Source organism: Grus americana, chromosome 9 (assembly GCF_028858705.1).
Source record: "Grus americana isolate bGruAme1 chromosome 9, bGruAme1.mat, whole genome shotgun sequence".
Classification (NCBI taxonomy): domain Eukaryota; kingdom Metazoa; phylum Chordata; class Aves; order Gruiformes; family Gruidae; genus Grus; species Grus americana.
The window spans coordinates 2717907-2731371 of record NC_072860.1 but is presented as its reverse complement, the minus strand read 5'-3'; the positions used below and the strand labels follow the sequence as shown (position 1 = coordinate 2731371).

At 39.8% G+C, this 13465-nt stretch overlaps 1 protein-coding gene across 2 annotated transcripts in view; it reads left to right on the top strand.

Moving 5' to 3' along the window:
- The window catches only part of STAG1 (stromal antigen 1), a 195369-nt gene that overhangs the window by 31110 nt on the left and 150794 nt on the right, over positions 1-13465 (top strand). For both annotated transcript variants that reach the window (XM_054836104.1, XM_054836105.1), the window contains exon 2: positions 12431-12555. In XM_054836104.1, the coding sequence (XP_054692079.1) occupies positions 12527-12555 (29 nt within the window). In that variant the 5' untranslated portion in view covers positions 12431-12526. The remainder of the gene's footprint in view (positions 1-12430; positions 12556-13465) is intronic.

Genomic DNA, 13465 nt, shown 5'->3' with positions numbered 1-13465 from the left:
GGGCTGTGCCATTTGTAATGATTGAGGACGTAGAAGCAGTGGCTATTGGAGTACATTTCAGCAACGTTTGTTCAGCTCGTTCAAAACGTTAATAATATTGTTTTTGTGTAGCCGTGTCATTGGGGAAAGTTCTCTTTAGATCAGTGAAGGAGCGCAATGATAAGCACCCTCGCAGCACATGCTGCAGTTCTTGATATGCTGCCTAGACGTTATGGCTTGTTTGAATTTCACGTTGTTGTTGGCTTTGTGACAGTAGGTGTGTTGTTCTGGTGTACAGGAAGCAGGTATCACTGTAGGCTCTGGGAACAGTTTGATAGAAAAGTGCTTGATATCACACATTGGATGACTTGGAAAGAGCATGAGTTTTCAGACTACAAAATAAATGTCATCTGCATGTTTTACAAAAAGAATAGGCTTGGGTATTTCTTTAGAATATCTTTCCTTGAGGATTTCAGTCTATTTATGGGTCTGTTGCAGTGCCTTTGGACTGAGGCAGTGTCATGTTAGGATGGACTGAAGGTATTTAGCAGCATACAGATTCTGGAGCCTCTTCGGTCATAGGCTTGCCAAGCTGGTGAAGAGGGCTTTAAACTAAAGTTGCTGGAGGAGAGGAACCTCAGTCCATCCCACTCCTACCAGTTTTGATACCAGCTTGATGCTACTGCCAGCAATAGGTGCCCAGAGCTGGGAGAGGGATCACGGGTCATCAGGAGAGCACCTGAAGGGCAGCACAAAGGGATTCCAGCCACTCCAGCCAGTAAGTCAGCTTCATCAGGGGCCTGGTTTAAATGCCTCTATGCCAACGCGTGTAGCACGGGGAATAAACAAGCGGAGTTTGAGACATGCTGGTCTATGATCTTATTGGCATTACGGAGATGTGGTGAGATGGCTCCTATGACTTGAGTGTTTCCTACTGACTGGAAAAGGGGAAACATAACCCCCATTTTTAAAAAGGGGAAAAAAAGGAAGACCCAGGGAGCTACAGGCTAGTCAATCTCACCTCTGTGCCCAGCAAGAGCATGGAGCAGATCCTCCTGGAAACTATGCTGAGGCACATGGAAGATGAGGTGATTGGTGACACCCAACATGGCTTCACTAAGGGCAAATCATGCCCGATAAATTTGATGGCCTCTGTGACAGGGTTACAGCGTTGGTGGATAAGGGAAGAGCAACCAATGTCATCTACCTGGACTTGTGCAAAGTGGTTGGACTTGATGATCTTAGAGGTCTTTTCCGATCTTAAAGATTCTATGATTCTATGATTTGACACTGTCCTGCATGACATCCTTGTCTCTAAATTGGAGAGACATGGATTTGATCAATGGACCGCTTGGGGGATAAGGAATTGGCTGGATGGTTGCACTCAGAGTTGTGGTCAATGGCTCAATGTCCAAGTGGAGACCAGTGATGAGTGGTGTTCCTCAGGCGTCAGTACTGGGACCATCGCTGTTTAACATCTTTGTCGATGACATGGACAGTGGGATTGAGTGCACCCTCAGCAAGTTTGCTTATGATACCAAGCTGTGTGGTGTGGTCGACACGCTGGAGGGAAGGGATGCCATCCAGAGGGACCTTGACAGGCTTGAGAGGTGGGCCTGTGCGAACCTCGTGAAATTCAACAAGGCCAAGTGCAAGGTCCTGCACATGGGTCGGGCCAATCCCAAGCACAACTACATGCTGGGCGGAGAGTGGAGTGAGAGCAGCCCTGAGGAGAAAGACTTTGGGGGTGTTGGTGGACAAGAAGCTCAACATGAGCTGGCAATGTGTGCTTTGCAGTCCAGAAAGCCAACCATGTCCTGGGCCGCAGGACTTCTTGGACTTGGGGAGCATATAAAAAAGTTCCTAGAGTAGGAAAATAGGGTTGCTTAGCTTATTGGGAAGAGAACATGAAATAAGTTTTAAGGTGAAGAGGAATCAAGTCAGAGTTGCCAGCTTGTTTTGCTGATTGTCAGGGTTTGGAATTACTATGGCTCGCTTTTGGGTATCGAGGACGTGGTGGGATTTAAGGCTTGGGTAGTTTTCCTGTGAAAGGCTGCAGTTGTAGATGGTAGTGGTGTAAGATGTAGGTGAAGGGTGTCTGGTTTGATATGGGCTTGGGTTTTCTTAGGAGATTCTTGGGGTTGGGAGGTAAGGTTTGATTCTATAATTTATATATATTTAATTTATTGACTAACTTCATCTTTTCTGGTCTACCTTTGCTACTTTTTTGGCTTTTGTTCAGTTTTCACAAACTTTTTTTATGAACTTAGGTATTTGTAATTTAGCTTCTCTGGCAAAAGGGTAGAGGAAAGATAGGGAAATTACTCCTTCTCCACAGTACACCACTATAGTCTGTCAATACTCCAGCAGAGTGTCAAGAATCAAAAGATCTGGGCTACTATGAGCTCTTTTAAGAAGTCACTTTTATACTAAGGGAAATGTATTGGGTTTTTTAAATCATTTACAGAGTTACTTGGGCTAAAAATAGTTACAATTGAAGGAAGACAGTTTTCTTATGATTCTTGTTGAAATTTATTCCTACTTAAATGAAGAGCATCAGTGGAACTCCTGTCCACTTAATGATAGCGCAAGTTAAAAACAGTTACTAAAAGCAAGGGTATTTAGACTGCCTCACTGCAGAAAGATAGCATTATGCTACTTATAGTAATGCCTATTGGATATTTGCTAATCCCTTTATTCAATGCAACCTCTCTTCTAAGGAGCTCAAAGCACAATGGATTTAATAATTTTAAAAAATCCACATACAATCTTTTTGTGTGCACAAGGGTATTTGAGCGAGAAAGGAACCTTAGTAGAAGAGATGCCAATTAGCTACATCAGTCTGAGGGTTAAGCTGAATCTCCAACCTGGTAATAGTACAGAAATCCATAGGTTTTTGTCATACGAGCATTGCTGAAGTCCCTGGACTGGGAAAAACTGGTACTCCAGGATCTTTCAGTTCCTGGACTGACAGCACTGAAAGACTCTCTTGGCCTAAAACTTTGTAAGGGTTATCTCTGGAGTAAGTATGAATACTGAGTAGAGGCTTTCAATACCTCAGTCACCCCTAGATAACACCCAGAAATCTTTGCTGTTTGAGGGACTTGGATTGTGACATCTTTGTAAGGACAAGGATCCTGACAGGTCTAGCAACTAGGAAAATGACAGAGCTACTTCTTGAAGCTTGGAGTCCAAGACACGTGGCTTTCTGAATGTGCAGTTTTCAGCGGCGGGAATGCTTTAACATCGTCCTTCAATGCTGCCTTCTTCTTTTGAAGAACTGTTATGCCTTCGGGTTCTTCTGAGGGTGGGGTAATAAAGGTGCCTACCAGGAAATTGGTAGGATATTACACTTTGGAGTGGTCCTACATTTACTTCTACTTGATATGTGCAAGAGTCTATTAACCATTAAATATTCTTTCTGTAAGCAGCTGCATGAACTTAGAGAAGTTATTATTTTTGTGCCCTTATTTTCCCTGAACCTTTGTGAACATCCCCATGAAGATCATATAAGTACCAGAATTAGTCACTTCGTGGAGTTTTTAATTTATACATGACTTCAAAATGCATGTTTTCTTTGATAATTTGGACAAAATGTTCTGCAGTTCCTCTTGGCTTTTCTCGTCAGAGTCCCATATGAGGAAAAAAAGAAAAGACAAAGAAACAAATGCCCAAAGAACAAACCCCTGAATCATTCTGAGAGGTTTTTCCTTTGTTCCAGCGTTCTGCATGTCAAGCTTTGCTTCTTTTCGTGAAAATTGGTTTTTATTGTTGGCAATTTTCCAGATGCAGTGAATAATAGAACACCAGATGTCCACTGCTGAGAAAAATTACAGATGAGTAAACACTCTTCTGAGGTAGCATAAAAATCTATTAACACTGCTTCTGGTGTGTCTGTAGACTGTCTACGCTCTTGGGCCGTTGTGCTTTGGGCTGTACAGAGAAGAAAATCCAAAGCCTGTGTGACCATCTAAATGTGTTTGACTACACTGGGGATTCCTGCCTCCCTCTAGATGTGGATTATTTTTCAGCAATAAGCAGTCATTCACTGAAGTACTTGAGAGTGAATTTAATCACTGGATTTAATTGTAATTATGGTCACACATGGATTTGATTGAGGGTAAAGTCACAGAAACATTAGAAGAAATGGAGGGGTAAGAAGGGATATGAAGAGTTCATCTAGTTCTCAGTCTTTCCTCTCCGGCAGGCACAGTTACAGTTATGCCGTGTATTCAGACCCAAAACCTTGTCTGTTTTTTCCCAGCTGTTTCAACCTCCTAGAAATAAACCTTTTCCACAAACTTTGCTACGTTTGTTGTACCTGACAAGTGTGACCCATTTATTTGGGAAAAGAAAAAAAAATATCTTCAGTGGTGGATAACTCACATGTTCTAGAGCAAACTATTAGAGTGGTTCACTAGTAATTGTCACGTTTTTCTCAGTGTCTTATCTGAATTTTCCTTGCTGCAGTTTAAACCCATTACTTGTCCTTTAGTGGGCTTGGCCCGCTAAAATTAGCTATGCAAAACTCTGAGAAGTTTTATGCTGTTTCAGTGAGCTGAATTGGCTTACTAAGATATCAGCTGAACAGGATGGCACTTTTTGGGTGAAGCATTTCATGGCTTGATAACTGAGCTATCTTTTAAAACCTTATTCTAAGGTATGGTGAACACTTATGCTGTCCATGCTATCACTGAATCTTTTGCAAGTTTTCATTGATTGCTCAGTCTTTTGTTCGGGAGGATGACTCCACAGTTTCTATGATAGGCAAAATCTCTCTCAACTTTAAATTTGTCCCATGGGCTTTTTTGTGACTTTCAAACTCACTCTTCTTTTTGAGATGATGTGACAGTCTGAGTCTTGGAAATGCAGGTGCAGAGAAGCAGAGAGCTTCAAGGATCCTTCTATTCATGCTTACAGTTTGAGGATAGTAGAACCTAACTTTCTACAGCCCTTTTTATTTTGTGTATTTTATGTTCAAAGCAGGTAGTAGGAGGCTGGTAGATAGCTGATGTTATCCTAATGGACAGATGGCAAGGAGCAAGTTGTTAATTTAGACCTTAATCATCCAGATGTTGGCCTCGCATTAGAACTCAGTGGCTTAAGTCCTAGTCTTGTGCAATCAGACCATAATTATTTGCCTTATGAGTGACGGAGAGCCCGTAGCCCCCAGTGATCTCAGTCACAGTTGTGAATGCTCAGTGCTGCAGAAAATCAGGTCAAGTGTCTCACTGGGTGTCCGCAGAGTGAGGAGCAGTTATGTCTGAAGAGTCTGTAAGAATAACAAAGGGAAAGCAAGCTTGTTTTCATATGCTCAGCCCATCAAATTTATTTTTATTTAAAAAAAATAAATTACAAATTGAAAAGGATAAAATTTCTGTTCTCGAGCAAGCTGTATCTACAGGCAATCATTTGTCACAAAGCATTTGATTAATATCTTTAATATTAGCCATCCTAGGCATTATAAGAAAGCAGTATATGATAATACAGTTAAAAACTATTTAAGTAAACACTGGAGATGATCAAATAAAATTGAGCGACGTGTGACATTTGAATCAACTAAGCTATTATAACCATGGTTAAAAGATTGTATCAGCTTTCCAGTGTAATCTTAGTGTCAGTGTCTTGGCACAGACATGCACAGTACTGGAATTAGTTGCTACCTTCTGGAAATAATAGCAGAAGATACAGAAAAGCTGATTGTTTTTGGCAGTTCACACATTTTTAGAGACAGAAAACTAAGTATAGAAATGTGGTAGTATGACTTGGAGGTTTTTGTCATTTCAGAATTTTATTCCCAGCTCTGCAAGAAGTGATTTGCGTAACCTTTCAGTGTGAGGTCTTGCATTCGTAATTGTGAAGAGCACAGGATAATATTGCACACGAGAAAGTGAGACTTCAGATTATTTTTCTGTCCGACTGGGCAGGACCTTTCTAGGCTAAAAGCATTTGTGAGAGGAAGCAGCAACAGCTGTTTTGCCTGTAGAGTCAGTTCTACATGTTGGTGCAACTGTGGAGGACAACTGAAATTGAAGGCAGTTAAATGGACAGCTAGGGCTTGCCATGAGATAATTCTTGTTCCTACGTATGTGTGTAACACATCTGCAAATATCTTTAAAGAATGGGGGGGGGGAAGAAACTTTAGTCAATGATAATGGATATCTACTAAGTGTTTTAATTTTCTGTATAGTCTTGCATTGTTGTTCTTGGCCTCATGTTTTTCTTATTATACACATTACCTCTGTAAGATTGCTTCCCTTTTTTATGTATTAATATCTTATCTATTTTCTGAGGAAAAAACCAGTTGTCCATCCTCAGCTTGCTGTTCCGATAAGTCTATCCTTCTGAAAGACCCCTAGTCAAGCCATATGCCACACTGTTCAAAATTGCCCCTTTACTGCAAAAGAAAATATGAACATGTTTCTCTTGTACCGGGGAGCCCAGCACTGGACACAGCACCCCAAACACGTCTCACCAGCTCTGGGTAGAGGGGAGGGGTCTCCTCTCTCGATGTGCTGCCAGTGCTCTGCCTAAAGCAGCTCAGGAGATGCTGTCGGCTTTTGTAGCAAGGGCACGTTGCTGGCTCACAATCAAGTTGTTGTCCACCAGGATCCTTGGATCTCTTTTGGAAAAGCTGCTTTCCAGATGGTCGGTCCCAAACATGTGCCTGGGGTTGTTCCTCCCCAGGTGCAGGACTGTGTGGTTCCCTTTATTGAACTTCATGCAATTCCTGTTTGTCCGTTGCTCCAGCCTGTCCAGGTCCCTCTGAATGGCGGCACAAGCATCTGGTGCATCAACCAACTCTCCCAGTTTTTTGCTTTTGTGCTTTTGCAGGTTGGGAACTGCAGGTCCTACGGTGTATTAAATCAATAGCAGCAACAGCAGACACACACATTTGGGAGAGACATGTGGAGTAATACTAATATGTCCAGTGTGCTTTTGAAGGATGTAGGAAACGAAGCATCGCTGTGCTGTGCTAGCCTAGTTGTTCCTAATAATACCCCCTTCTGTCACGGTTAGACTGGATTAAGAATATTGCAGACCGCATATTAGCAGAGCTTGCTGTGTACTTTAAGTGTTGAAGGAACTCATTAGTGCTTAGTGTTAATTTTTTTTATCACTTGGACTTTCAGCCTTGGTTTAAATACCTACTAAAATGTGATAATGTGAAATTTAGATTTTGTGTAGAGCTTAAATGAAATTATCTTAAAGACAGGCTAAATAAGCATTATGTCTTGTTTGGCCTTAAATGATGCGATATATTTTCAAAATCAGAGCCAGAAGAGGTGGCTTTCAGTTCAAGCGGCTGCAGGGTCAACATAAATTAATTTTGTTTCAAATTCTAAGCCTGTAGTAGAAATAAAGCTCATTCTTATAGAAATGCATAATCCAGAGCAAACAGAAACTCCTGATTGATGAAGAACACATCACAGCATCCGGTAAATTTGTTACAGGGTTACTTCCTGATGACTGTTTTTCTAGTTCTGCAGGATTTAGAATTTACACTTTCAATTGCTAAATATTATTTTCATGTTGCAGATGGGATAGCTGAGCAGGAAGGATTTAAGAGGTGTGCCCAAGGCCATGCATGGGGTTGGATAAAGCAATAAAAGGCTAGAATTTATCTGCCTGGCTGTGAGAGCCTCTTGTGCCTCTCACCTTGTTGATCAAAGCTTTTGGAGCTCTGCCTTGGTGTGCAATGTGCTGCCTTCTAACAGAATTATCGTTTGCTGCTGATGCAGGCCTTTTCCTAGCTGTCAAATGCTGTTGTTGGCAAGAATAGTGAGGGGACAAATCTTGTCTCTAGACTGAATACGAAAAACTTGAGTTTTACATGCCTTATTTTATGGTGCTGTGCAATGGCATGGCACACCATTGTGTATTATAGCTTCTTGTCTGCTCAAGCAGTACGTTTGGAGTTCTCAGATTTCTTTTGGGCCTTAATGGGATGGAGAAGTATACTGCTTTTATCAATTTTCAACTTGCAAGAAGAGACATAACATGGAGCACTGAGGGAGAAAGCAAAGTAATTTTAAATGGAAAATGAAGTTATGGCATACAGGCATTACCAATTAAGTAGCAATAGATGTTGTTCTGTTAGCGCGAGCCGCTGTTTGAATGTATTTTGCACTTGGATGGGACAAGGTCACTTGGTCAACAAGGAAAAGGTTTTGAATAAGACTGTCAAATACCAGTTATCTTTTATTTTGGATGTCGTCTAGGCAATGGAATTAATGATGATGTAACTCTTATTGCTAAACTTAGTAGTTGTGGCATGGTTTTGTTTTAAGTGTTGGTTTCAGCTTTGTAACATGTAGGTATCTAGTTTATAATAAAGTTAATTGAACTTGATTTGGTTGTTGCTACCTGATAGTTGCTTGGAACAACTTTGTCAGGTTTCAGGGTTCGTGTCAGTCTTTTCATTTGTTTGTTGGTTGGCTAAAATGGGTAGATTACTTCAGCACCAGAGAGGCAAATAAACAATGTAAAGACTACAAAAAAATATAGGTAGCTGTATGTTAGTGGAAACTACTGAAAATATTGATGGAATGCATATATCAGATTTCTTGTAAAGTTGTAGAGCCTTTCTTAAAACTAAGCTCATTATGAGATATTTATTGAAAAATTATCATAAAATGGACAACTTACTAGAAAAGGCACCTTTTTTTTTTTTTTTTAAAGAAGCAGTTTTATATAATGGCCATTATGTCTGCCCTGGGTATTGTGCATGGTTAAAAAAAGAGAAGCAAACACCCCCACTCCCCACCCCCCCATTTACTTTTTTTCCCCATTCTGTGTTTCAACTGAATAGTCTTTTCTACTGCTTGCTTTATATTCTTCTATGGGTCATTTTTAACTATGCCAGCATAAATTTATGTCATCTTAAAATACAGATGTGCAGGTTTAAAAAGCTGCAGACATGCTAAGGTCATTAGAATTTGGATTAAATGAAAACATCAGATATTTTTAAACTCTTAAAATAGAAGCAGTTGACCCCAAGTTAAAGGAATTGTTCAGCTATATTGTGTTTATTATAGTTTAAATAACCCAAAATGCAAAAGTATGAAGTGTTCCTTCCCCCACTCTTCCCCAGGAGAAAGGTGGCAAAATGGGAATCTGTCTCAAGCTTTCAGCATTTTTTATCAATGCCTTAATTCTCAGGCTGAGGAGTTTGATTTTCGTGTTTGTAAGAACATCTTTAAGTAACAGGTGTTTCTTTTATTAAAACTGAAAAAAAAGTGAAGGTTCACATTTGTGCAGTCCATAAGGATCAATGATTTTTCCACAGTTGTCAAACGTAATTGCACGGCTAAATTGAGAACTCTGTTACAAGCAGATAAAGCTTTTCATTAGTCACTATAGTGACTCTATTTATTTCCAAACCAAGCTTAAGCAACATGGGTGATAATTTAAGACTGAATTTTGGAAGCAAGTGGTGGTGTTTCTTTGAGTTTATAGAAATGTTACTGTTGAGGAAAGCTGCAAGACAGTTATCCCAAGACTGTTAAGGGTTTCCTAACTTCAGCTGAGTGTCTGGGTTGAGGAAGAAAGAACTAGCATCCCGAGCATAACAGCCAGCAGGACTGTGTTAGATGCATGTGAGGGATGCAGATGACTTGGGTTGCGTAACGGGGAGGCATTATTCCATGCAATGTAAGACATCAGTCCCACAAAACGGGCAGGATCGTGCCTTTTCTTTTTGGGCTTCTGCCTCTGAGCTGTTCATTTTCCAGCTCATCAGCATTGACAGTTCTTGTATTTTAGCGCTCTTTGGCTTAACCCTTTGCCAAGTGCCTTTATTAACACAGAACAGTAGAAGGGCTTTGTCATCTTCTAGATGGTCCAGTCCAGACCTAACCACATACAGATGGATTTCTTTCCAGCACTGTTTTGCAGTTTCCTGTTTAGCACAGGGACTATGAGAAAATACCACACGACCTTGCAGTTCCCCGTGTGTCAGGTTGTCCGCCATTACCATGGCGTTAAGGCTGTGGGTCCAGCTTCCTTGGTTCTTCAGGTTGCTTTTGAATGAAACAGCTCCCCTCTTCTCCTGGCTCTTCATACCCTTCACTCCATGCTTTCTTCTAGGCCAGGACTTTTCAGGAAGTGTGAAAAGCATTTCCCTAGAGCAGTTGTATGCTGCTGGTTACTATATCCAAGCATGCACAACACAACAGTTGTGAGGAGTAATAACTAGGTTAAAAAAAGAAAATAAAGGAATACCACCTAACAGTTGTGCAGGATGACTTTAACATCTGTGGAAAATCTCACATGAAATGCACATCAATTTTCTTGAACTTCTTTTGAAAGCTCTTTTGAAAAGTAAGATTGATGTCCCAGTATCCTGCTAGAATTAGATAATCTGAGGATCCAAGATGGGTAGGTTTCCTTTGAGGTCTAGTTAGCATACTCAAGAGTGTGTGCGTGCATGCATGTGTGCTTGTGTGTGTACAAAAACCCCGTACTTTTTAAATAAAGGGAAGGTATTACAAAAGTGTGTACATCTAATTGTCACGGCAGCAGGAAGAAAATATTTGCAGAAGCTTAATCACAACCTTTCTTCTTCTATTTTAGGATTTCATTAAATATTTTTCTCGTTATACCTAAATATTAGTATTTTCTGACCACCAGAGTGCATGTTGTTGCGATTGTAGGGAACCTGTCCATTTCAGAGATCTGAACGTTCCCTTTTTTCTTTGTGTAGTAAAATCAACTCAAAACTTAATTCAATCTGATGCTATGTTTATTTATAATAAATTTTGACAAGTGCCTGAAATGGTTGCTTGATGTTGGTAAATGGACGTGTCATTTCCCTGTTAAGACTAATCACATCCTTTAAAACAAAGTGTTTCTGATGAAGAAACATTGTTATGGAAACAGCACAAACAGCATATCATGTACCATTTTTGTTCTTAAGAACTCAGGCTGCTTGTGTCTTACAGTGAAACTGGAGAGCTTTTATGCCACCCTTCTCTGTTGTGAGCATTGGTTTTGCAACAAGGTGGCTTTTTAATGATACAGTAGAAAAAATGGCCAATGAGATGGTAGTGTATAGGAAAAAATTTAAATTTGGTGATGAGATACTGTAAGTAAAACTGTTGGTAGCCCAAAGTACTAAGTACTGGAAGAACTAGTTGTATGCATCTGCAAGTCTAATTGGAGCTGTGATAACCAGAGGCAAAAAAGTCTGTTCATGCTGTACAATTATGGTTTTGGTAAATAAATACTGATGTGCATATAGTAGGATGGAAAATAATACTTTGTGTTGTACTGTTTTGCTTACACTGGTGCAGTTTTATTTAGATACTGTGGTGCTAGTCACATTACCTCTTTCTGGCTTGATTTTCCTACTGTCTTGTGCAAAGCTACTAGAGCACAGGAAAAACAGCCCAATGAGAAGAAATTAAATATTTAAATAAAAGGTATTTTAAATATCCCATGTTTACAAAACATTCAGTTAAGTCTTTGGTATTCATTACCATTCCTCAACTGCAGTGCTCCATGCAGCTCTTGATATGACCCCGAGATCTGTAAAAGGGGAGAATGAAACAAATCATTTTAGTTTTTCCAGAACTTGCGTTTTCTGGAAGAATAGGGTGGCAGTTCTGTGTCTTATTACGTCACAGATTAATGCATCCATCACTTTGTGCCATTATTTAATGGTAAAGTCACGTCTGCTGTCGTTAGTCAACTCCTTGATTAGTCTTTTGGATAGAGAGATTTTACCAGTGGATGTAGTGGTACCACAGATGCTGTCTAGTTGATTGTTTAAACTTAGAACTTTGGTTTCATCAGGATAAAATACTTTCTATTGCAGTTAGAGAGTTGCACAGCTTCTGACTACTCTTCTGCATAATTCAGTCACATAAAACTGTGAGCCTGTTTGTCTAATTTGAATAGGTGTAGTTCCATTAAAGGAAACGTCAGGAATATTATCTTTTACCGGTTTTGTTGTGCCTGAATCAAAACTTCTATGATACTTAGGTACAGATCTTTTGGTTTGATTTGAAACCAGGAGAGACTGTTTCTTGTGAAACTAAACTTTGTCTTGCAAGTTTAGTCTTTTGTGTGACCAGAAAATAGATTCCTTTTATCTGGATCATGACATTCTCTGATTGCTTATGCTTATATATTTATCTTGTTTATTTAAATTTTCTCAGATAGAGTTCTGCTTCTGTTTTTTACATTAGAGTTACTGTAAACAAATATGGGAGGTAATGCACAATAGTTTGTGTAATTAAAAAAAAAGTACAGTTGCCTAAACAGAATTGTAAAAAATGAAATGCAAGAACATGATTATGCTGTCCTGGGGACATCTATTCTAAATTTCATGTGGTTTAATAGTGATGATACTTCAAAATTGGCCATTTTTGTTTACAGTGGTTTTTTAATTCAATATATGACTATTTTGGAATCACAACTAACCATTTTTTTTTTCTCTTTTTTGCAGACTGGACTTTGACATTATTTAATGAAAGAGTAGTTGTCTTATAACAACTTTGAGAAGAAGTTCTATGTAGCTCTTACTTTCAAGAGTGCTGCAAAAATGATTACTTCAGATTTGCCAGTACTACAGTGAGTATACGTTTCTCTATATATTTGAAATCTTCAGTGTTAAAAAGGTAGAAGTGAGCAGAGAGGTGATCATGAGGATAAAGTACAAGCTTGAGAGTTGTTGTCCTAAGCTGAAAACCTCTGTAGAAGATGAAACACTTCAATCTAAAAGATATTTCTTTATATGTATGGAGATGTAACTTTGCAGTGAATAGCAAAACAAGATCTTTGCTACTTTTATGCTTCTGAGTGTTGTGAGATTTCACAAAAGTGAATGGGTTTTAATCATAACTGACTGTATTTGTGTATTCCAGTTGTGCGCTCTTTCTTACAATGAGCTGTATTTATTGTGCAAACAGCCTTTGGCCTCTGCAGTTGAAAACAGCAAGTGGCATTTTGATCTCATTGGGAAATACGAGTGGCTTATACAAATGGAAACATCACTGCACCTGGATAAAGTGAATAATTGGGAAGAATAGAGTGGAAGTCTATGACAGGAGCTAGAGAGTAAATAGAATTAAGAAAGGAATTTTAGAAACAGGAACAAAATGGAGCTTTATTTGATGTGTTGGGTTGACCTCAGCTGGCTGCCAGACACCCACCCAGCTGCTCTCTCACTCCCCTCTGCAGCAGGACAGGAGGAGAAAATAAGGTGAAAAAGCTCGTGGGGCAAGATAAAGACAGGGAAATCATGTACCATCAGGAGCAAAACAGACTCGACTTGGGGAAAATTAACTTATTGCCAATTGAATAAGATTTGGCTGATGGTGAGAAACAAAGACCAAAACTAAAATGTGTTCCCTCTGCCCTTTTCCCCAGTTCAGCTTCTCCCCTTCATTCCTGACTCCTCCACCCACACCCCCAGCAGTGTTGATACCTGCTCCAGCACGGGCTCCTCAGGGCCATGGGGGACTCTGTGCCGGGGCAGGGC